General features: G+C 40.9%; 1 protein-coding gene across 1 annotated transcript in view; it reads right to left on the bottom strand.

Moving 5' to 3' along the window:
* The window catches only part of LOC121927300 (amine oxidase [flavin-containing] B-like), a 65,527-nt gene that overhangs the window by 26,365 nt on the left and 14,124 nt on the right, over positions 1-25,038 (bottom strand). The window contains exons 2-5 of the mRNA XM_042461021.1: positions 16,488-16,582; positions 15,358-15,495; positions 3,216-3,320; positions 372-463 (exon numbers count right to left, since the gene is read on the bottom strand). Coding sequence (XP_042316955.1) covers positions 372-463; positions 3,216-3,320; positions 15,358-15,495; positions 16,488-16,582 — 430 coding nt within the window. The remainder of the gene's footprint in view (positions 1-371; positions 464-3,215; positions 3,321-15,357; positions 15,496-16,487; positions 16,583-25,038) is intronic.

The following is a 25,038-nucleotide window of genomic DNA, read 5'->3' as shown; positions in this document are numbered from 1 at the left end:
AGTGCTTGGGAGAGCTTCAGGGGCAGGACGTGCAGACACCACCTATATCTCACTTTTCCCAACACTTCTACAGAAGTTTTTCCTCATGTTTTTCTGGGCCTGATTCAAAACATTTGTTGTTATTTTTAAAACAGAAGTGGGTAAACTTTTTTCTGTGAAAAATCATATTCACTTAGGGGTAATCTGGTAGGGCCACATGGATGTTGCTGTTTGTGGGTCAAGAGCCAAAAGGGGACAGAGCCACTCTCACTCTTTTTATTTCTCCTCTCCCTGTATGCCCAGCACATTGCCATAAGATGAGGGTGTTTGCCATAGATAGATACTATGGATAACTATCTTATAAACGTAGTATGTATAAAAACACTTCTCACTTTGTCCAGCAGATTTTGTCTATTAATTCTTGCATCGTCATTTTGTCCCATTCATCTGCATGTGGTGCCTCCCAGGGGGCTTCATTGGGGATCTAAAAGAGAATAGGAGTTACATATTGAGTGCAAAAAAATCACAGAATGTACTATTTAAGTATTTAGAATTCAACACTTCTTTTTATTCAGGGCCAGTACTTCTTTCAAATGAGCAACGTATTTTGTTCCATTTCAAGGCAAATCTAGCAAGGATTTTACAGTCAAAATACTAATTATATTTTTATATATCCTTCAGGGTGCAGGGCCAAAAGGACTTGGGCTCACCTCCCTGCCCAGTGTGGTTTTACACCTGTGTAAAGCTGCACTGAGAAAGGAGGGAAGGAGAGGCCCAGGGCACCCCTTCTTCCCTATCCAGTGCAGCTTTACACACATGTAAAGCGGCACTGAGCAGGGAGGAAGGGGTGCCCTGAGCCTCTCGCTCCCTGCCACATGCTGTGGCAAACAGCAGCGGGTGGGGGGGGGGGGGGGGGACAGAGCCAGGTGTCACCTGGTGCAGTCCACACACCCCGTGACACTGAACACCCCCCGTGACACTGCTGCCTCATGTCTCTCAAATGCCCTTGTTTTGAAGGAGCCCAGTTGGCACAGTGATTAAATGCTGGTACTACAGCCACAACACTGTGAGTTCAATCCCAGGACTCCAAGGTTGACTCAACCTTCCATAGAGTCCTTTGGTAAGTTGGTAAAATGAATACCTAGCTTGTTGGGGGCAACTGACTTACAGATTGTAAATCGCCTAGAGAATGCTGAGTTCACTATTAAGTAGTATAGAAATGTAGATGCTAAATGCCATTGCTTGTTTTGCCCTCCCAGGCCATTTTAGGCTTGGGAAAGGACCTTTTTAAAAACAAAAGTAAACCAGAATTTGGTAGGGAAGCCCTCTCCTGGGCCTAAAATGGTGCAAGGAGCCTAAAAACATGGCAAAATTGTCTCCACAGCCCCTTAAGGGTATTTGGAGAAATCTGGGCTTCTAAGTTCTCCAAGGAGAGCAGTGCAGTACCCTAGCCTCCTAACACTGCCCACTAGGCTGGGAAATATTTAATTCCAAGCATATGTCCTCTGCATACCAGGCTCATTTATTAAAAATAAATGAGATCCCAGAAGCTTGAAATGTTCAACTACTGTGCCTCCATTTTATAAATGAAAAATTGTGACTGAAAATATGTGCTGTAGTCACAGGCCAACTAATGGTACAATTCATGCATCAGAGTAAACTGTGGTTTGTGAAAATTAGTGTGAAATGACTAAGCATATTTTGAGTTGGCCAGGAAAACAGATTCAAGAAACAGTTCTGGAATGGGCTTGCAAACCATGGTTTGTACTACTTCTGTTTCAATGGCCCGGTACAAGCGGACCCGAAAAGGTGGGCTGGGGCCACCTTTTGTTGCTGCACAGCAGCGCCACCGCAAGCAGCCTGCGATGACGCGAACACCTTGCTGCTTCATTGCTCCATTTGGATGCAGCGCAGCAGCAATACCATCGCTGCGTGCGCCATCTATACAGCGCTGCACAGTGATGATGCCCTAGTCACATACTAGGGGTGTGGGGTGTGATGAAGGCATTGTTTAGGGCCTGTTTATACCAGGCCATAGTTTCAGCTCTTGTTATAGCCACTTTTCTATCTTCACTTCTTGTTGCTGAGTGTCTTCAAGTCATTTCTGACTTGACCTAAAGTTAATCAAAGATGGGGTTTTCTTGGCAAGATTTGTTCAGAGGGGCTTTGGAATTTACTGAGAGAGTCTGACTTCCCCAAGGCCACCGAGTGGATTTATATGGCTAGTGAGGATTTAAACTCTGGTCTCTCAGAGTCATAATGTCAGAGCCAACACTCAAACCACTATCCTGAACTGGCTCTCTCACACCTCCAGACACACCTGCAGTTCCATAAAAATGAGAACCATGAGCAAACAGAAAATGACAATAAACAATCTGCTCAAAACTGTCCTTTACATTTGCCAGTCCAAACCATGCATTGCATTCTGTACCACGCTCAGTGTAAAACAATGGTTTTGTTAGATTTCTGAAATGAGCCAATGGATATACTGTAGATGGACCCCTCAAAAGGGCTCATGGTTTGGATTTTCTTGGGACAAACAAAAATATTAGCCTCACTATGTCACTCCAGATAAGATATGAAGTTGGGATAAGCCCTGAATCTGGTTAGTAAGGAATAAATACACACACACACACACACACACACACACACACACACACAGATATTGAGAGAGCGAGAGAGAGAGAGAGAGAGAGAGCGCATTGGCCAAGATGTTCCATTCCCACCCACTAAGTCTCTCAGTCCAACCAAGAGCTCAGAGTGGTTAAGATGGACAACTTTATTATGAAAACACTGAGCATAAACACTGAGCATAACCAATACTTCGGTTAACAATTTTAGTCCTACATATTCAGGAGGAGTGCGTGATTCATAGGAAGCAAATAAGTTCTCTGAAATTCAGTGGGATTCACCCACCAATTTGTATGCACAAGGTTAAAACCTCAAAATTATATCACATTTTTTTTTCTCTATTAGATGTTAGGCTACTTTCCTTCTTGCTTTTGAGGGCCACAGAAAATCAGCCCAACAATCCAGAAAAATATTATTGGGCAGCTGGGGGGGGGAGTGGGAACCTGGAGTACGATGTGGTGAAAAGAGAAAGACCTGCATCCTTGAGCATGATGGAGGAGCCACACTTTGCCAAAGGACACTGAAGCCTGGATCCCGAGGCTGCTGTTTGAAACACATCAGCTGTCTCAACAGTTGTGTTCCTTAACTGATCAAGAGCTTAATACCTCCTTCCCCATTTCGTCCATTGTCCGCCACAGGTTGTTGTAATCCAAATAGGCAATGGGATTCCACATCGGAGGAAAGGGGCCTTTGAAAGGATAAGATTTGCCCTACAAAGCAGAAACAAAAAGATAAGCAGCATTCAAGTCCAGTTTTAACTCTAAATTGGCCAACTTTATGTCAATCAAACAACATAAACAATGAGGCTGTGAAAAACTAGGTTTTTAATGAGTGTGTGTGTGTGTGTGTGTGTTTCAAAAAAACTATATTATTGAGGCTCACATCAAAATTGTACAGTACATCCTTCATGAGAGGCACCATATCAAACTCAGAAATGAGTCATTTTTCAAAATCTTAGAAAACTGGACCAGCTTATTGGTGAGACAGCCCATGCCTACATCTCCTCTAAGCACCTTTCTCCTTTATACCCATCCTTATTACATCCCTTCCACCAGTCCAGACTCCCAATACTCCAGACTTACCACTTACATGACGCTTATCAGCAGTTCATACTACTGCCAAAGTGTGAGTGGAAGAGAGAGGTCTGTATGCGTCATTTCTAGTTTGTCTTTCCTGCATCTCTAGCTACCACTTGGTGCTACTGTGCTGTCTAGGTCCTGGTGGCACTCGGGAAATGTAGACTGACATCCTGTTGGTTAGTCCCAACTACAGTAGACTTATTCAATCAGTTGCTGAATGGGTGAATCAACAAATAGGCAAATCCCATTGATTGAATGGATCTTTTCTAAACCAGATGAACAACAGGATTTAGGCTGTAGTTTCCCAAGTACTATTGGTTGTAATTGATAACAGTGTTCCTGGTAAATTCAGACCAACAGAGTCAAAAGCAAGGATTCCTGGGTGAATAAACCAGCAATCTTCCCATTTGAAGAATTCAGGCTGTCATCGTGCCAGTTCCTTCTCTGAGACATTGCAAACAGTTCTTACAGCTCTCTCACAGTTCCTAGTAAGTTTTGCTGGCATCTCCATATATTAATGTTGATACCTGGGAAATGCGTATTACCAGCATGCCTCTTAAAGACACAGCACTAGAAATGGACACAGCAAATACAATCCATATTACAAACTAATGGAAAAGCATTTAGGCCAGGTTAGCCTCCCTGTTTCAATCAAAAGAACTAAACTGGTTTCTATTTTTAGCTTAATTGAATTGTGGATTAGGCTGCTTGTGTATAATATTTAACTGTAATAGGGATTTGATAATGTGTCTGGTTAAACTGGCAAATTAATTCAAATGAACTGCAACACAAGCATTATAATCTGATTTACAATGTCAACAAATTGTTCTCAGTATGAATCACTTGACAGGAGAGATTTTATGGACCAGATTTTCTGTCTGATTTTACTTACGGTAGTATATTTAACTAGTATACTATATCTATGATAAAACCAAAGTAACAAATTCATGTAAAGTGTGCAGCTGCTTTAAAAGTGAAATATAAACAAAAGGCACTCTGAGGATAAAAATATTAGCTGCATATAGGATATGTCAAGGTGATTTTAAAATTACAACCTAAGGAAATCTGAAGCAAATCCATTCAAAGAAAAAGTCATATTTAGGCCACAAGGAAAAATCTTGGTATTGAACAGTAAGAAACTGCTTATCATGTATTATACTATTAGTAAATAAATAATCAAGCATGCTGAAATAATCTTCTCTGTTCTGGTGAAAAAGAAAATGACTGAAGCAGTTACCAAAAAAAACCAAACCCTATAAGTCTGACGTAGGAGTGCATTTACACTGTAGAAATTAAGCAGATGACACTACTTTAACTGCCATGGATCCATCCTATTTAATCCTGGGGTTTGGAGTTTTGTGTGGTACCAGCACCCTGGCAGAAAAAGCTAAAGGCCCTGTAAAACTACAGATTCCAGGATTCTATAGGATGGAGCCATGACAGTTAAACTCATGTCAAACTGCATTATTTATATAGTGTAGATGTACCCATAGTTGGTGGAGTGGAAACTATCTTGGTTACCCTAGTCATAGATGAAGTATGCTAACAGATAGAGAAGGATAGGGTGATTTTGTTGACTTAGACTTTCTATAGCTTACCATGCTATCTAATACCATGACAGCCTCCCCCCCTCCCCCCATCCAACTTGGTTATGCTGGCTGGGCATGATAGGAGTCAATCCAAAACATCTGCAAGGTATCGGGTTGGTTAATAAAATCTTACTTAGTTCAAAACAGCATGAAATCCCCTTTGCATTTGAGTGGACATGCAGCTACCCCAGACATTGCTTTAAACACCTGGATTTCCCAAGTGGTTTCTGTAGAGAGATTTTACTTCTGCCCCAGGAAGGGGGCAGAAGTAAAATCTAAAGGAAAGGGGAAATATTCCAGGTTATTAGACTCTGGCTAAAATCTTTTCACATATCTGTTGTCTACAGCTATAGGAAAGTTGGAAGAATGATCCCACCCTTATTTTCAGATTTGGAGGTGGAGAAGGGAGCATGGCAGTGTCCCTAACTTGATATGGAAGCACAGCATGAGGTCAAGGGCAGGGTCCTGGCAAGCAGAAATTTTCAGATGGCAACTAAGGCCAGCTAAAATGTATTGACTCGCACTGAGAGAAACCAAAATAGATGATGTTATCTTCATAGCCACCAGTATTTCACAGAAGAAAACTGGGACATGTATGACCAAGCTGCAGAATACAGTCATTTTAGTCATTGGTAGTAGTTTTGTAGTTTGTTCTATTAATTGTATTTTAGATAATACTGTATCTTGTATTTTATTGTTGATTTTATTCTCTGTTGTAATCCTGCCTCGATCTGCAGGGAGAGGCGGGAAATACAAATAAAATTTATTATTATTATTATTATTATTATTATTATTATTATGGCAAACATCCTTAATGAGGAAGAATGTCCGCTCATCTGAAGGGAAGATATAAAGGGATCCCTTATACACAATTATTATGTATTTGTGGTTCTGGGAAGTTGGGAGACTTAGTTTACTCTTTATTACAATGCCCTTTATATAGTGACCCCAGGACATATTTTCTGGGAAATCCCTTGAGAATGAGGGTGGGTTGGCCATTGTCTGATATTATTTGTGGCTTGTTGACCGATCATTCTAAATCCATCACATTTGATTGCCACCTTTGCAGTAGCAGCACAAAAGATCTGCTGCAACTTCTTGAAGACAGTAGCAATGGATTGTAATGGATTGTAAAAGAGATCAGTTGTTGTAGTTATCATTATTATTGTTGGCTCAATGTTTTATCCAGTAGCCTTTTGTTTGTTTGTTTTTTATTTTAACTTTTTTTCATTCTGTGTCTAATACAATTGTAATTTTGTCACCAGTCTGAATGTTTTGTAATGGATATTTTGCCACAGACAAATAATAATAATAATCTATCTATCTATCTATTGTGAGTAAGAGCACACAGGCTAAGACAGTTTGTTTTTGCTTGAAGCACACCAGGCTCATAAAATGACCAAATAACATTTGTATAGAAAACATAAACATACTGGGTTGGGGACACTCATTATTACACAGCACTTCAAAAACGTGATGGTACTGCTTCTGTCCTAGTCTCTGCTTTCTGTATGCTGGCCTCCACAGCTCTGCCTCCCTGCCCTAACTCCTTCCCAACATGTCTTTTAGTCTGTATTTACTTTTACTTTTATTTATTTTAGCACAATTATGTGATCATGGCAATCCATTAAATAAAAAGGAAACAAAAGCCTGCTTGGGGATGGTGCAGGGAAAAGGTGAAAGGAGGAGAAGAGCATAATCATGTCCACTCACACCATGTGACTGCATATTGGAACTGCAGCAGGAGGAATTTATCACATGTGAATCAAAGTGGAAAAGTAGTTTGATTGGGAGACACTGGTGGGTTTTTGCCCATCAATAACAAGCAATAGCAAGTACATTTCTATACCACTTATCAGTGCACTTTAGCACTCCCTAAGCGGTTTACAATGTGTAAACTCATTGCCCCCAAGAAGCAGGGTACTCATTTTAGCAGCTTTGGAAGAGTGCCAGGCTGAGACAACCCTAGATCCCCTGGCTGGTATCAAACTCACTACCTTGAGACTGTGACCGAGTGGCTGCAGTACCAGCATTTAACCACTGTGCCATCAGGGCTCCCTGGTGAAAAAGAGCACTCCAGAAATAGCCTGGCCCAGTGGTGCCACCCAAGAAAGGGTTCATCCTCTACCCTTTCCTCCTCCTTCTTTTCCTGCTGAGAGGGCTCCAAAGGTGGCAGCAATTTGCCCTAGGTAGGGTTGCCATAATTCTGGACCTCGAAACTGGGACAAATGTAGGACAAAAGTAGGACAAAATTTTCAAATGTAGGACATATTTTGTAAAAATGGAGGACACGCAAAAAAGGATGCTTTTTTAAAAAATTATATTTTTTATATAAATTATATAAATCTATATAAAATAAATATAAAAATAAATTATATTTATATTAAAAGTGTTAATATAAATGCATGTTTCTTAGGCATGATCAAAATGGAGGACATTTTGACATTGTTCCTAGACAGATGGCAGAAATGGACTTCCCTTTCTGGCCAACCTGCCTCCCCCATTCCAAACAGTACATTTGGGCATTGAAGAGGAGGAAGAGTGGAAAAGGCAGAGGAGAAGGAGGAGGAGGAAGAAGAGGAGGAAGTAGAGAGGAAGAAGAAGGGGAGGAAGAGGGGAAGAAGAGGAGGAGGAGGAAGATGAAGAAGAAGGGGAAGAAAAGGAGGAAGAAGGGGAGGAAGGAGCAGAGGAGGAAGAAGAAGAGGAGGAAAAAGATGAAGAAGAAGGGGAGGAAGAGGAGGAGGAAGAGGAGAAGAAGAACAGGAGGAGGAAGAAGAAGAGGAAGTAGAGAGGAAGAAGAAGGGAAGGAAGAGGGGAAGGGGAGGAGGAGGAGGAGAAGAGATGGAGAAGAAGAGGAGGAGGAAGAAGAAGAGGAAGAAGGGGAGGAAAAGGAGGAAGAAGGAAGAGGAAGAAGGGGAGGAAGAAAAGGAGGAGGAGAGGAGGAAGAAGAAGAGGAGGAAAAAGATGAAGAAGAAAGGAAGAGGAGGAGGAAGAAGAAGAGGAAGAAGGGGAGGAAGAAAAGGAGGAGGAGAGGAGGCAGAAGGAGTAGGAGAAAGAGGAAAGGCTCTTTCCCCTGCCTGGCTTTCTCCGCCGGCGACGGAAGAAGCCAGGGAAGGGAGTGGGGCCTTGCTGAATCAAAGCCCCAAACCTCTGCCTGGCTTTCTCCGCCGGCTGGCGACGGAGGAAGCCAGGGAAGGGAATGGGGCCTCGCTTTCCCTGCCCCACTTCCCTCCGCGTCCGCGCGCCTGCCACTGGCCCCTACTGAGGCCTGGGCTGGGCAGTGTTCAAGCCCTCGCCTTGGAGGCGAGGAAGGCGAGCTGGAGGAGGAGGTGGGTTGGCGCCGCAGCAGCCGCATTAGCGGCAGCGGCAATGGCCGGAGCGGGCCCCCAAACAGGGGACCAGGCACGGGTGGGGGCCCAAACCAGACCGTGACCGGGAGGGGCCCCCCAAAACCGTGCTGGTCACGGGGGGGGCCGTGCTATGGCAACCCTAGCCCCAGGGAGTTCTGGCGCCATGGTGTCTGCCTCCTTTTCTGTGGGTCAGGGCATGCAGCTAGAGTTGAGCATGGGTGCTGGGCTGACAGCCTTGCCTCTCTTCCACCCTTTCACTTCTATGGAGGGGGCAGCCAGAGGCTGAAAGGGATACAAAAGCATAAGGGGGCATTGGGAGGTTTTGGGTTTGTTCGTTTTTTTGTCCATTTATATTTGTAAATTATGTGAATCTATATTTATAGTAGTGTCTTAAGCTTTTGTTTTGTAACACCCAACATTTTTCTTGAATACCCTACATTTTGCAGTGCCTTGTCCTCTTTTGCAGTTATGACATCTGGCCACCCTGTGTGGAAGATGAGGTTTCCATTGATTCAGTGGGTGGTTCTATCCAATCAAGACTAACAACTGGATATAAGCCAGTAGCATTTCCAAGGTCTGCTTAAGTCAAAGAACCACTATTTCATATTTTGGCCTTGATTAGAATGGGTTTTAAAGGAAAGTTTGGAAAAGAAAAATGGAAGCAATTTAATCTAGTCATTTAAAATCCACTTAAACTGTTATACTCCAAGTTATGCCAGTAGCAACTGCCATTTATTTTTGTAGACCAGGTCAGGAGCATTAATAAATCACAATGATTTAACTTGCATGTATCACTGCATTAGTACTATAAAAGAACCACCACAAAGCTGCATGCATTCCAATACAGTAATCACTTATTTCTCTGCTAATTAAATCTGAATCTAGAAGAGCCTCTTATATTTTATTCATGACCAGAAGCTAGCAAATAACATTTTCACACTGAGTCAGTTTCAGAAATAAAATGAACAAGGTCTATGAGAGCCTTGAAACATGGTGATTCACAGGTTTCACTTAGGTAAGAATGTTGTTAATGCATTTTATACAAATTTGTAATGCCATTTAAATATTTTATAGTTGCAAAACAAGAGGAAGAAAAATGAAATACTAATCCTCCATTAATACATACATTTTTCCTATATACAATCTGTCAAATGTAGTCAAGTATATTTTAGACTGTTCAGATGTTACTTTTTCCATAATAAAAAAATGGATCAATACATGGAGCAAAATACATTCAGCTTTTGAAAATCTGCAACCTACCATGTATCTTAGAATAACACAATGCAGGCACGTTGTTCTATTTGTTCCATTCCTCTGTACTAGAAGTTCCATGGGCATGTCTACATGGACCAAATAAACCAGTTTTTCCCCATCTTTGTTTTGCTTTGTCTTTATGATGCTGGGCCAAAGGCCCAATTCAACTGCAGACTGTCTTCAAATGGGAACAGCTGTTCCACAGTGAATCCAGGCCTTCCCTGCATTCAATCATTTTTTTAAAAAAAACCTTCACCATTTGCTCCAGGTCTTCCAAGAAAAAATGAAGCACTCTGTTGCAATACCGGGAGATATCTTACACACTGTCCAGCTGTGCCAGCTGTGCCACCAGTGGTGTTGGTTGGAGGGTGCGATGGTGCAGCCTGCACCAGGTGAAATTCCAGAAGGGGGGGTGACACCTGGTCAGGCCTCTCCCTGCCCTCCCCCCTGCGTTGTCCCCACATGCGCTCCCACCTCCCATGCCATCCCATGTTGTCCCACGTGTTCTCCTTCCTGGTCATCCCACACTCCCCCAGGAATGCTCCCAAACATGCACCATCCTGCACTCCCCCAAGCATGTTCCGACCCACCCCCTGATCTATCCCCCACTCCCCTACACATGCTCCCACCCCTGTGCTATTCTGCTCTTTTCCTCATCAGGAAAAAGATGGGGTGACACAGGGAGAGGGCCCCCACAAGCCCTGCCCCCCACAATCCCCACGCTCCAAACCAGGTAACACTCAGTGCAAGGATGCCAGTGCCCACTGCTGTCATCCCTGGTGCAGGGCATTTGCACTGAAGTCACAACAAGGCACCCAGCCATGTGATCAGCATTGGACACCTTGTTTCTGGCCTCAGAGGGAGTGACCTGTGCCAGCAGAAATGGCAATGGAAGCTTTGTAAATAGCTGGCCAGTATTGCTCTGGAATGCACAGGTAATGGGGGAACTCAGGGCAGCTTCAGAACCAAAATACTCTGAGAGCAGCCAGGAGTATTCTTGTCAGTGTAGACCTGCTTTATGTGTGGAGTGTTTACCCAGAACTGTGCTTCTTTGGAGAGACATCTTTGAAGGCTTGTTGATATTGGTAGTATTTGAACATATTTATAACTATACAGGTTGAGCATAGATGAAGACAGGGATATATGCTGCTATTTCCCATGAAGAGCAAAAAGATTGCTCTGTCCTAAGCCTCCATGGATTTTAAATGATCCCATAATAAAAAGAATGAAGGTGATGGTCTGTAAGGTTGATTCACATAATACCTAATCACTTGGGTTGAATGAAGAAGCAACTGCCTTGATTGAAAAGGCTTGCAAAGGAATTCTGACAATTATTATGCAACTCCCCCTTTTTTTCTAAGGTTAGTGTAATGCAATATGGAATTTCTGGAATATTGTTTGATAAGACATGAATGTTTTCAAATAACAACCATGCATTATGGCATTCATGTGCCATGAAAAGTAGCATCTCAGTGTCATGCTTGCCTTCCTCATAACATGCCATTTAATTACCATGTTACCATGGCATATGTTTTCTCCCACTGTTCTTGGCAGAGGGGTAACAATGCATAAGGTGGCTTGACATCACACCACAAAATGCCTACATATCATGAGAAAAAAACACAGGAAGCTGCTTTCTACTATTGTCAGACATTTGACCTGTCTAATTCAGTATGTTTACACTCTGAGGTTGTGAGTCTTTGAGGTTTCAAATAGAAGTCTTTCCCAAACTTCCGCTGAATCTTAAAACTTCTGAATGTACTCAGCTACAACCCTGCTCCATATCTGCCACAACAGGCATATTGAACCACACATATCATTCCTTGACTTTGTTCATCATTGTCCAATAACATGTACATGTGGATCATCTCTAAGAAAACTGCATCTCAGTGGAGAGTCTTATCCTATTCTGTAACCTGTTCCTATGTTCAATCCATATATTCTAATACATACATCTTTTGTGTCAAAACTATTTTGACAAATTAGCATTAGATGAAAAGCTGCATATTACTCAAACAGCAGAAGCTCTTCAATTAGTGAATTTAATTTACTTTGAAGCACTCATCATCAGCAAAGCAGCAGGAGTTCTTACATGACCCACAGTAAAGCTTCCAAAGAGACTTGAAGATAAGCTTTTAAAATGTCTTGTAAAGGCATCAGCTAGCGTCAGCAAATGTAAGAACAATCCAGTATTGGTTCATCAGAAATGTATCCCAATTCCTGCATAACTATTAAGTTATAACAAACAAAATAATCTGATCTTTATTTCAGTTATACAGATGGGTGTGTGTGTGTGCTCTAACACAGTGACATGCACCCTCATGTCTGAACTGGGATTTAACTCCCTAAATCTTAGCAAGCAAATCCTCTGGATTACTTTGACTCAGTGTCAATCAGCAAATATGATTTTGTCTAAGACCTCCATAATATTATAACTTTTAAAAACCTAATGCATGAGCATCAATAAAAATCATTTAAAGGCCAAAGTCAGAGAGCTGCCATGAGGAAAGTGGGCAAACATTTCATACATGCTTCACCATGTTTAAATTTGCTGACTAAAGGCTGGCCCAATCCCAGGTAATATCGCCATGCCTAGGAGGAACAACCCTCATTGATATAGTAACACCACCTCTCATGTGATAAATATAATTAGATGTGAGTTGGCCTGTATTTTTAATTTTACTTTTAAATAGAGAAATATTTTACCTATTTTTGTTATCATGTATATTTAGACTGTTAGTGTGTAGAACTCTTCAAGCTAGGGTACTCTACATACATTCAAAAGTTGTTTGCTTCTTTGTTGAACTTTGGTGGTCATCTGTTTTGTATGTTACCCACCACGAAGAACAGATGACTCCTACTGTTTCATCTAAGGTAAAAATTATCATAACCTAGTCCATATTGGATTATATTTGTAGCAAAGAAAGCTATAACTATTATTAACTGGCTGGATATTCCTGTTCATGCCACGTGCTGAGAGCTGTCAGAATAAAAAAAAAAAAACCTGCAATTAAAACCTCTCCTGCTGATCCTCAGGAGATAAACAACTTTTGGGTTTGAGTCATAGTTCTCAAGTTAACTGATGTGGTGGACCAGCATCCCACTCACCCCCCCCCCCCCCCGCAATGTTCCAGAACCAGTACCATACTTGTACTATATTGTTATAACATTTACATAGTTTCTTGCCAGATTGGCAGCTGATGGTCCATGGTTTGTGAACTAACACTGGTACACAGACCACCATTTTGGGTTAGACTAAGGAGTGGGGAAAATAGGTCCTGAGACAATGAATCATCTACTGAATTAAGACTAAGGGGGATTTTTCGAAAGGACATTTGCTGGGCAGGCAATTGACTAAGTTACAAGAGCCTCCCAGAAAGTGGGATGAAGTAGGGGAAGTCACCCTGCAGAGAGCAGGACAGAAAGGGCAGGAAAATCAAGTAATAAGGGATAACTGAGAGAGGAAGTTTAATGATATCTTACAGTGTGGAAGATCCACAGCTGACCCAAGACATGCTGTCTGAGGCAAAGGACAAGATAAAAATCCCCCTACACCATTCTATATACAGGGGCCCTTGGTATTCATTGGAGTTTGGTTCCAGAACCCCCCATAGTTACCAAAATCCATGAATGCTCAAGTCCCATTAAATACAATGGCATAATAAAATGGTGTCTCTTATATAAATGGCAAAATCAAGGTTTGCTTTTTGGAATTTATATTTTTTTGAATATTTTCAAGCCATAAGTGGTTGAATCCTTGGATAAAGAATCCGTGAAATTGGAGGGCCAACTGTACAGAAGAAGCTGATTAGATTGATATTTAACACTTATTTTGTAGTTGTACAGTGTCCTTCTGAAGGAGGAAAGTTAGTACACAGGCAGGCCATTAGATACAGCCCTACCAACAACATTTTGTTGTCATTCCCCATCCCTGGCATCTGCTGCCCAAGATGGCTGTCTCAAGTTGCCTATTGGTAGGGCCAGTCCTGTTAAAAATCAGGAAGAGCATATGCTATTAGGAGAAAATAAAGGGGAAAGCTGCATGCTAGCTGACATGGTAGCTTAATTAAATGGGACAATATAAAATGTGAGGTTAAAAACACAAGGAAATAGACGCATGGTGGGGAAGAAAGGCCAAGAAGAGGAGGAGCAAGAATGAAGTGGGCATGCAAGGGAGATTTGGAGAGAAGGAAACTGAACAATGCATAGATGTGGATGCTGGCTGCACAGAAAGTGAATGCTGCCAATTATTGTTTCTGTAGTTAAGGAACACTAACTTTTTGAGGAAAACAAGGTCTAGACAGCAGGTAGGACAGGAAGGAAAATTGATGGATAAGGTTGAATTTTTAAGCGAAGTTATCCACCACTGGAGGGGGTGGTGGCTTCTGGTTCTTTTAGAGACAAGATCTAGGTTTAATAGCCCTTTGATATAGTTGGTGTTCACCCACAAGCCTGCACACACAATGCAAAAATAAGTGACTGACTGATTCAAATGTGAGTCCATCTATTCTACTTTGGGGCGCATTAGCAATATCCGGAAAGCCAGAGGGGTTGCAAACCATTTGCACTCAGTGATGATCACTATCTGCCATTACAGCTACAGTAAAAAAAATTAGTGAGATGCTGCCAAATAGAATGTAATATAATAACATAATGATTAACATTACTACTGTTGTCTGACATACAGGTAAAATGGCCCAGGCAGTCATCATTAATCTTTCGCCATTCAAGAAAAACAAACTGGGTTTATGTAATCTGACAATCAATCTCTGGCCCATATTGAATAATTTAGTACTATATCCTGGGACTGCTTTGGAAATATAATTAGGGAAGCTCATAGTCATTAAGACTTCCCAGTGCAACAAGGTTAGTTGTTTTTTTTTAAAAGTTTCTGTCCAAGATTTATTCAAATACAAAAGAGTGCCTAATAGGAAACTACACTTTTAAGTATGAATGCAAAAGTTACTCATAAAGTGAGAGAAGGGGTGGGTGGGTGTAAAAAAATAATAATGTAAAAATAATGTTTAAACTTTAGTAAAAAATATCCCATCTAAAAGAAGGAGCCCTGGTGGTGCAGTGGTTAAATGCCTGTACTGCAGCCATTCACTCAAAACCAGAAGGCTTGCATCCTTCCGAGGTCGCTAAAATGAGTACCCAGACTGTTGGGGGCAAATTAGCTTACTTACTAATTAGCTTACTTGCTGTTCACCGCTATGATCTTTGGAATAGCGGTATATAAATAAAACAAAAACAAAAAAAATAGCAAGACAGACAAACACAATATATCTTTATCTCTTTGAACCTGGCCCAGGAAGTGCCGCAAAGCTGCGCCACCGCTAGAAAAGCCGGCTTTCTGTCAGATCAAAAAGGAATGGCAATTTTTTTCATGGCTAATTAGCAAATGCGAGAACTTAATGAAAACATTTCAAGAAAAAATATTAAATGATTATAACAGTTTTAAAAAATTGATCTTACTTTGACATGATGAATGAGATGCTCAACTTCATTCACTTTGTATGTCTCAAGTCCCAGTTCCTTAGATAGTCTCAATATACGATTCTGTGTTGGTCCCACATACGCTCCTCCCAGATCTACGTACTTGACATGCTTATTCTGACAGAGAAACAGGAGTGAAATATTTGGAAGATCAAATGAATCCTGAGATGCTTCATTAAAAACAAGAGTTTCTGCAGCAACTACCAAAGTTTGTTCTATGGGGTGTATGTTTCAAATACTCCTTGCCCTAAAACACAAAATGTCATTCAGATTAGTTTCTCTGGGGCTAAGACCAAAAATGTAATAAGGCTACCCTTGTACCAAATTCGGAAGCTTCAATTGGTTCAAAATGCAGCAGCCAGATTGGTCGCTGGAACATCTAGGTTTGACCATATAACACCAATACTGAAATCTCTTCACTGGCTGCCAATTAGCTTTCGGGTGCAATACAAGGTGTTGGTTATTACCTTTAAAGCCCTACATGGCTCGGGTCCAAGTTACTTGCGGGAGTGCTTCTCCCTACATAATCCACCCCGCACTCTCAGAAAATCTGGGAAGTTCTTACTAGAATATTATAATACCAGGTTAATGACAACTTCACATAAGGCATTCACTGCCGCGGCCCCAAGATTATGGAATGACCTACCGGAAGAGATCCATCTCATTACTACCTTAGAGGCCTTTAAGAAGGCACTCAAAACAGATCTCTTCCGGTGGGCTTATCCACTGAATTCCATATAAAAAGGTTATGACAACTGCTCTTCTTTGACTCTGATTGTTGGCTAATGGACGAGTTGTAGTTCTTAGAGAACTAATAGGAATTCTTGGTAAATTCAGTGTTAGTATTTTATTGTTGTATTGATTATAAATTGTACTAAGTGTCTTTTAAGGTTGTAATCCCGCCTCAATCTGTGGGAGAGGTGGAAGGTATAAATAAACTATATCATCATCATCATCATCATCATCATCATCATCATCATCATCATCATCATCATCATCATGGCTGAGGTGGTGGTATCTGTCCTACACTGGAAACAAGTGTTTGAAATACAGCTGTAACTGTTAACATAAAGCATCAATATATAGTGATATAAAACAGGGCTACTTACTCTCACAGTGAATGTTCTTCCTCCAACCCTGTCACAGGCTTCCAGAACCACAACACTCAATCCTGAGTCAAAAAGCAATTTGGCTGCTGATAGACCTAAAAAATAAGCAAAGGCTGAGTAATGCTGTCTCCTCAACTCAAGGCATTTTACACCTTCTTGAAATAAATTCTTAACTTTAAAAACAATAATTCAATTAAAAACTGTAACACAAATAATAAACACAAGTAATTTTACTGTGAGACAAGTTTCAGAAATTTAAACCACCCAATACTAACATTGCAAAGGCTGAATTGACCCAACTGTGACGTGCCAATTAGCCAGCATTAAAATGGCATTATGAAATTTAGAAAGAGTGGATATAACAAACTGCTTATCATATGTTGTCCATGTGAGAATAGAGTCATAGAATCATAGAATCATAGAATCATAGAGTTGGAAGAGACCACTAGGGCCATCCAGTCCAACCCCCTGCCATGCAGGAAATCCAAATCAAAGCATCCCTGACAGATGGCCATCCAGCCTCTGTTTAAAGACCTCCAAGGAAGGAGACTCTATCACCCTCCGAGGGAGTGCATTCCATTGTCGAACAGCCCTAACTGTCAGGAAGTTCCTCCTAATGTTGAGGTGGAATCTCTTTTCCTGTAGCTTGCATCCATTGTTCCGGGTCCTGTTCTCTGGAGCAGCAGAAAACAAGCTTGCTCCCTCTTCAATATGACATCCCTTCAAATATTTAAACAGGGCGATCATATCACCTCTTAACCTTCTTTTCTCCAGGCTAAACATCCCCAGCTCCCTAAGTCGTTCCTCATAGGGCATGGTTTCCAGACCTTTCACCATTTTTGTCGCCCTCCTTTGGACACGCTCCAGTTTCTCAATGTCCTTTCTGAATTGTGGCGCCCAGAACTGGACACAATATTCTAAGTGGGGCCTGACCAGAGCAGAATACAGTGGCACTATTACTTCTCTTGATCTAGACACTATACTTCTATTGATGCAGCCTAAAATAGCATTGGCCTTTTTAGCTGCCGCATCACACTGTTCACTCATGTTCAACTTGTGGTCTACTTGGACTCCTAGATCCCTTTCACACGTAGTTTCATTCAGCCAGGTGTCACCCATCCTATATCTGTGCATTTTATTTTTCCGCCCTAAGTGCAATACCTTACATTTCTCCGTGTTGAATTTCATTTTGTTAGCTTTGGCCCAGCTTTCTAGTCTATTCAGGTCATTTTGAATCTTGATCCTGTCCTCTGGGGTATTAGCTATTCCCCCTAATTTGGTATCATCTGCAAATTTGATAAGTATGCTTCCAATTCTGTCATCCAGGTCATTGATGAAGATGTTGAATAGCACTGGGCCCAGGACAGAGCCCTGTGGGACCCCACTGGTCACTTTTCTCCAGGATGAAAAGGAGCCATTGTTGAGCACCCTTTGGGTTCGGCCGGTCAACCAATTACAGATCCATTTAACAGTTCCTTTGTCTAGCCCACATTTTACAAGCTTGTTTGCAAGAATGTCATGGGGAACTTTGTCAAAGGCCTTACTGAAATCAAGATATACTATATCCACAGCATTCCCTTCATCTACCAAGCTGGTAATTTTATCAAAGAAAGAGATCAGGTTTGTCTGGCATGACTTGTTTCTCTGAAACCCATGTTGACTTTTTGTGATTATGGCATTGCCTTCTAGATGTTCACAGACTCTCTGTTTAATGATCTGCTCCAGAATCTTTCCTAGTACTGATGTCAGACTAACTGGATGATAATTGTTGGGATCCTCTTTTTTCCCCTTTTTGAAGATGGGGACAACGTTTGCCCTCCGCCAGTCTGCTGGGATCTCTCCTGTTTTCCAGGAGTTTTCAAAGATTATTGCCAATGGCTCCGATATTACATTTGCCAGTTCTTTTAATACCCTTGGATGGAGTTCATCTGGTCCCGGAGACTTAAATTCATTTAGATTAATAAGGTGTTCCTCTACTATCTCTTTACTTATTCTGTACTGAAATGCCCCTATCTTGTCCTCTGCTCCATTATCCTCAGGTTGAGCACCCTTTGCCTTTTCTGAGAAGACTGAGGCAAAGAAGGTGTTGAGTAATTCTGCCTTTTCTCTGTCTTCTGTTAGCATTTTGCCATCTTCTCCACGCAGTGGCCCTACCGTTTCCTTCTTCTTCCTTTTGCTGCGGACATATCCAAAAAAGCCCTTTTTATTGTTCTTAACCTCTCTAGCAAGCCTGAGTTCATTCTGTGCTTTAGCTTTTCTGACTTTACCCCTACACATGCCTGCTATTTCTTTGAATTCCTTTTTTGTGATTTCCCCCTTTTCCCATTTCTTATACATGTTCCGTTTCAAACTCAGCTCCATTGAAAGTTCCTTAGTCATCCATCCTGGTTTCTTGAGACACCTCCCGTTTTTCTTTCTCACTGGAACTGTTTGAAATTGTGCCTTCATTATCTCCCTTTTGAGAAAGTCCCATCCGTCCTGAACTCCTTTATCTTTTAGTATTGTTGACCATGGAATTGCCCTCAATACTTCTCTAAGTTTACTGAAATCCGCTCTCCTAAAGTCTAGGATGCGTGTCTGACTATGCCTGGCTTCTCCTTTCCACTGTATTACAAACTCCAGGAGAACATGGTCACTTCCACCTAAGGATCCCACCACTTGCACCCCATTAATCAAGTCATCCTTGTTGGTTAGGATCAGATCTAAAATAGCTGACCCCCTTGTTGCCTCTCCCACCTTTTGGACCATGAAATTGTCTTCCAGGCAAGTGAGGAATTTGCTAGGCCTTGAGGATTTTGCTGAGTTTGACTTCCAACAAATATCAGGATAGTTGAAGTCGCCCATCACTACTACATCTCTCTTTTCTGACTGTGTGGTCATCTGTTCTAGAAAGATATCATCCAATTCCTCAGTTTGACTTGGGATTCTGTAGTAGACTCCCACCGTAACATCCTTGTTGTTTCTTTCCGCTTTAATTTTTACCCAGATGCTCTCCACCTGGCTTCCATGATTGATGTCCTGGATCTCTTCACTGGTGTAAATATCTCTGACATATAGTGCTATTCCTCCTCCTTTCTTGTTTGGCCTATTTCTCTTTAAAAGGTTATACCCCTCTATTTCCACATTCCAATCATGAGACTCATCCCACCAGGTTTCAGTGATGCCTATTATATCATATTTGCTTTGTTGTACTAGGAGTTCGAGTTCATCTTGCTTATTTCCCATGCTCTGTGCATTAGTGTAGAGACATCGCAGACCATAGTTCCCTTTTACTTGCTGCCTGTGCAAGTTTTTTTGCCTCCCACTGTTGGGTCCTTGCACTTTTTCAAAGACAGTTTTGACAGTGCTCCTGTTGTCTTACAGTTCTCTTCCAACTGAGAATAGAAACCTTTTTGAAAACGTTCAAGAAAACATGTAGAATTGTGGAAAATCTACTTTGTATAAAGCCAAGCGTTAATATTTCAATAGCTATAAAACAAAGTAAATCTAAATGTCAGGGCCTGGGGGATAAAGTTCAAGGAAAACACCTACTACTCAGTACAAATACTTCTTTGTCTCTGAGAAATTACTATGGCATTGGGCTGGAATGTCACCTGCTACTTTGAATGCATGCAGGAGCAATCTGCCAGAACAGTAACATGGGAAACTACCTTACAGTCATTGCTGACCAGCTAACCCAGTGTTCAGATTGGCTCTGCAGCTCAAGTCAAGGGCTCTTCCAGCTCCTGCCACCAAAAGCTACCAAGTCTTTCCTGACTCCTTTTTAAATTGTAAATGCCAGGATTGTGTCAAACCATGAACAAAATGCCACCACAAAGCCACAATTAAGGACTTCTATGTTTCATAAATTAAATGGGGAGAAAAATATTTGTATACTTACTTCTCTTTCTCTCTGTGAAACCAGAGGGACTTAGAGGGACCTAGCACTGGTTAGACAATACTTCATGAGTATTTGTGCTAAGCATAATATCTCTTAAATTCAGATTTATTCTATAGAACAAAAATCACAAAATTGGGATTTACTGTCTAGACAGATTGCTGCATACTCACTTTTCGGGGGAAATACTGCAATCAAAAAAGAAAAAAAAGGGGGGGGGGGACGGTTTAGGCTTTATTTATAGAAAGAGAAAAAAAATAATTACATCATTAGCTGTGAAACAACCATTCAATACTCTGTTATAAGCTTTACTTGTTTCAGAGTCAAAGGGTGCTGAACCTAATCCCAGAAACAGAATCATGATTTGAATCATGGTTTGAAATGTGTTTGAAAAGTATTGTCTCAGAGTGGTGTGGTGTATAATGACTGAACTGACAAGTGATAATTCCAGTTATCACTATAATATCAGAGGCTGGGAATGGTGAGCAGATGAAAAACAGAAGGAGGTAAATAGTTCCAAATAACCATTTGCTTGATCATTTGAAATTCTGATATTGGACTAATGGCTAATACATAGGCTGGCATAGGTTGTCTGAATTGAGTCATTCAGAATATTAGCAATGCAGAACCTGGGATTGTCCTGGATGAGCAGCTTGCTGGTTTATGCTTTTCAAGAAGTTTTGCTGGTTGATCACTACAAAAACAAAACAAACAACCCTCCCCACAAAAAACACAGCCTACATTTTGCCTGCTTACCACATGATTCCCACCCTTGGTTTCACTGCTCCCACTGGAAGCAGGAGCAACCAAGCAGCATGCACCAGTGTTCCTGGCTTACCATGTTGTGCAAATTCACCCACTGTGGAGAATCAATAGCTTTGTCCAGGAGATTCAACAGTAGCAAAATTAATACAGACAACAAAGAATCAAGAAGGATAGATCTTATTTGTACAAAGGGCACTGTGGTGCTTAGACGGAGGTTAAGCAAGGCAAATGCAGCAAGCCTTCATCAGTAACTATGGCAACCTACTATCAAATAGCATCCCCTTGAAGATACTGTGACCAAGGAGATTGGCTTCCAGGGGCTTTTAGAATTCATGTTTAATCTGCAGAAATTGCTTTCCTATCAAAAAGTAATCTGCAGTGAAATTACTATGTGACTGAAATGTCAGCCATCATAACAATTATTCTCTAATTTTGGCCTTTTGTATTCCTGTCAGTTTGTCTTTTCTACAATCATGGATCCATGCTTGAGCTACAATCCCTAACACACACACCCCAATAAAAAAGGTCAGGTCAGTAAAATAAGACAAATATTGAACAGGTTCTGTCATCACTCAAGTTTAAAGATATGACCAAAGATATGACCAACAATATCTTGATAAGAGAAAATAGTGCATGCAGAACATTTCTATGATTATTACAGTGGGCACTTTGTATACACAAAGGATCTGTTCCAGACCACCACCACCACCACCCCGCTTATGGCCAAAATACAGGACCTCAGGTTCCATTCGTTTCAATGGCTGTGCATGTCCTATTGTAACATCCAGGACTTGCCATCCACATAAGGCCATATCATGGGTTTTTCTTGGCAAGATTTGTTCAGAGGAGGTTTGCCATTCCCTTCCCCTGAGGCTAGAGCATGTGACTTGCCCAAATGAGTTTCATGGCTGACCTGGGAATAGAACTCTGGTCTCCAGAGTCATAGTCCAACACTCAAACCCACTGTCTCACGTAGCTGAAAATCTGTACTTTTTTTTTTAAATAAGAGCAATGATGCAACAGCATTCACCAGTATATGACAACCTGACACTTATATTACTTTTACATTACTTTTAAAATATTATATGTACTCATGTATAAGTTTATAATTTTTAGGTAAAAATAAAAATAGATCCCCAAAAGTTGGTTGAATTAGCCATGGGTCAATGGAAGTACCATACCTTAACTCTAATCAAAAAAGGAACCATCCTTTTCTCTGAGAAAAATGGCAAAGGACAAGAGATTAGTCCATCCCAGGAGAACCTGAAAGAAACACCGAACCCTCCTCTATTTTCTCCATCACTGTGTCATTTCTGGCATTTTTGAATATCTGGGTGGAAAAATGGTGGCAGCAGCTCTTTGGTGCTTCCTGTCAAAAGAGCACCAAGAGAGTAGAGGGGGCTGGTGGTTCTTTTAGATTCTCCTGGGATGAACTATATTCTTAGCTTTCCCCAGTCTATTCAGAGAAGAGAATTCTAGTGATGTTATTCTAGTGATGGGACATCGAGTTGTGAAGGATCTGAGTGAGACATTTGTGTATGTTTTCCAGCTTTTCTGGGTTAAAATCAGGCAAAGTTATACATTAAAGTTAAAGGGTGCTATTGTAGTCATCTTTTTCTTCTTTTTTATTTTTTTTCTTTGCTTTTTTATCCTTTTTGACATGTAGCAATTTTCTTAGCCCTACTTATGTCTGGTCACCTTCCCCACATACCACACAGCCAGGATTTACTGTAGTTCCTCTTCATCCATCCAATCTTTAGGGTGAGTGCAAAGTTATGCCTAATGGAATTTTGTAAGTCCTTTGGCATCATTTTCATGGCTTTATCCATTACATTCTTTGTTACATACCTCTACATTTTAACCTCAACCTGTTCATGGGTCATATCAAAATCCATGACTTATACATGAGGTTGACTTATATAGTAGAACCAAAATATAATTTTTCATTCTCCAGTTTAGACTGGAGTTTAGTCTGGAAGTTAGAGAATCAAATTCATTACAATCCCTGTTCATTAAATCAAGAAATCAATGAAGTAGACATTACACTTTCAAATTAAAAACTTCAGCAGGGTATCCAATTTTACCTCACAATAAATAAAGCATTACTGTATAGCATCTAGCAATGTACATTTTCATAGCCAGGATCATCTGCTGCTTATGTAGACATAATTCCCATTCAGGTGACACTCCCCACAGAGCTGTCCTTTTAATTAGAAAATTCATGCTTATGGCTTTTGCTCTCCCTACAGGATGTTCATTACTAGTTTTTTCTCATTTTCCTTCTTTTAAACCAGGGGTAGGCAACCCTTTTGAGCCGGGGGCCAGGTTGCTGTCCCTCAGACAACTGGGGGGCCGAAGTAAAAAAATAAATAATTAAATAATTTTTAAAATAAATAAATAAATAAATAAACCAGGACAAATGTAGGACAAAATTTTCAAATGGAGGGCACTTTTAAAATAAAAAATGGAGGATATGCGAAAAAATTTGCTGATTTTTTAGAAAATGTTAAGATAAATGCATGTTTCTGAGGCTTCTAGAGACAATTGCCCTACCATGTCCCTTGTGTGAGACGCCAAAGGCCCTGGTGGCAATTGGCGGCAGGACCAGGCTGAGGCCGGTCCCAAGGCCTTGCCAGGCCGCATTCGGCCCGCGGGCCGCAGGTTGCCTACCCCTGTTTTAAACAATGAAACAGTATCATTTCACAATTCAAATAAAACAAGAAAAACAGAAAATAAATAATTAAGAGCTGTTCAGCAATACCTTGTGCTGGTTAGATTTCAAAGGTCTAAGAGCCTTATCGCCTTATTGAACAAAGTCGGGAGACAAATGAAAAGAAGCATTTTTTCTCCCTCTGCATAACGCCGTTCTCTTTCATTCTCTTCCAGTTGTAAAACCTGTGGGAGGGGGTTGTAAAAGTGTCATAAAATCATCCCATTTGCCAAATTGAAATAATTCATTTGGCAATGCTCTCCCATGCTTTTACAATTTGAAGAGAATGAGAGTCATGCAGAGGGTGAAAAAAATGGGGTCTTTTCATTTGCCTCCTGAGTTTATTCAATAATGTGATAAGGCTCTAAAACCACCAGATAGTGTTCTTGAAAAACAACAGCCCTATGTGGCTCAGGGTCTATATGACAGAGTGTACAGTATTTATCTATTTGTTTATTCATTCATGTATTTATCTATTCATCACAAATTCCTATTTCATACAACAGGAGAGGAGATTGTACACATGGACATCACTGAATGGTCAACACAAATAACAAATTGATTACATAATAGGGAACAGAAGATGGAGAAGCTCTATTCTTGCAGCCAAAACAAGGTCAGGCACAGAATGCAGCACAGATCATGAACTACTAATATCCCAAACAACAAAACTATATAAGAATATCAAATCAATGGCCATGCCAAAATATGATCTGGAAAATATTCATCGGCATTTAAAGAAAGTGTGAAAAACAGATTTTCACTATAGTGCACTCACCCCATATACAGGTTTGCCATCTGTGGACTCAAGCTCACATGGAAGGCAAGCCCCAGGCATTAAAATAGCATGCACACCTGCAAAGTATGCAGAGCACTGCACACAGGAGCACATGGCCATAGCAAACAATGGGACTTGAAATCCCATGTTTTTCCCATATGCAGGTGAGTCCAGAACAGATTGCTACATATACAAAGGGCCCACTGTTTTAGGACTAGTGGACTGGGATCCAAAACAACTATGGACAGAAGTCAGGGACACAGACAAATAGGAATGCAGAAAAACAATATCTGTAGCAAAAAAAAAAAAGAGAGAAGAAACAATGGATGAAAGATGAAACACTTCAAGCAATTAAAGAAAGATAAAAAGCAAAGGGAGACAGGAACAAAATCAGAACCAGGAATGCTATTGTTCAATGATT

This window comes from Sceloporus undulatus, chromosome 3 (assembly GCF_019175285.1).
Source record: "Sceloporus undulatus isolate JIND9_A2432 ecotype Alabama chromosome 3, SceUnd_v1.1, whole genome shotgun sequence".
NCBI classification, from domain to species: domain Eukaryota; kingdom Metazoa; phylum Chordata; class Lepidosauria; order Squamata; family Phrynosomatidae; genus Sceloporus; species Sceloporus undulatus.
This window is presented reverse-complemented; position numbering and strand designations above follow the sequence as displayed.